The sequence below is a fragment of the Aplysia californica genome, unplaced genomic scaffold (assembly GCF_000002075.1).
Source record: "Aplysia californica isolate F4 #8 unplaced genomic scaffold, AplCal3.0 scaffold00268, whole genome shotgun sequence".
Taxonomy (NCBI): domain Eukaryota; kingdom Metazoa; phylum Mollusca; class Gastropoda; order Aplysiida; family Aplysiidae; genus Aplysia; species Aplysia californica.
In genome coordinates, this window is record NW_004797538.1 from 898,390 (window position 1) to 899,022 (window position 633).

General features: G+C 39.7%; 1 protein-coding gene across 1 annotated transcript in view; it reads right to left on the minus strand.

The window, feature by feature from the left end:
* Positions 1-431, minus strand: part of LOC101849546 — a gene marked incomplete at its 5' end in the record, with an annotated part of 2,809 nt that extends 2,378 nt beyond the window's left edge. The window contains 1 exon segment of the mRNA XM_013084009.1: positions 283-431. Within this exon segment, the coding sequence (XP_012939463.1) occupies positions 283-431 (149 nt within the window).
* Between the last annotated feature and the right edge of the window lie 202 nt (positions 432-633).

Here is a 633-nt window from a genome sequence, read left to right on the forward strand (position 1 = left end):
AGCGGATAGTCAGTAGACTTTCCGACTGCTAACAGCTAATTCTCTTGAAACCTATGACTACATCAGTATTATGAAGCAAAACGAAAAAGGGACACTGTTCTGATTCCAGGCCCCTTTCAACACAGTAAGAAAGAGTAGTTGCTCTAGAGGTAAAGAAAAGGAAAGAAAAGAATGAAAAAAGGATAGATATTAACAAAAGGAGAAGAGATGTAAAAGATCGAAATGATCTTTAAAAAAAAAAAAGGTAAAAAAAAAAAAAAAACTCTTTGGAGTGAAACTCACGTGCAAGTTGTTCCGTCGCTGGTATAGCTTTTCCTGTTTCCCCAGTCACGCACAGTGAATCCATTGCGGAAACTGCCGGCGGGGAGAGGGCCAAGAGGAATAAGGAGCTCCTTCTTTGCTTTGTAGTCAATTCCATACTCGAAGGTGAGCTGAGGACGAAGAAATTGTATTTTAGTTGTTGGTGGGGACAAAATCCTACTGATTAGATACATCCCAGTTCAACGGCGAGGTTTGTCAAGAAAAAAAAAGAAAAAAAGAAAGAAGTAAACTGTACTGGTTTTAGGCCCCTTTCAACACTATGACAGAGTGGTTGGCCTAGTGGTAATGAAAAGAAAGGAAAGGAAGGGAAGA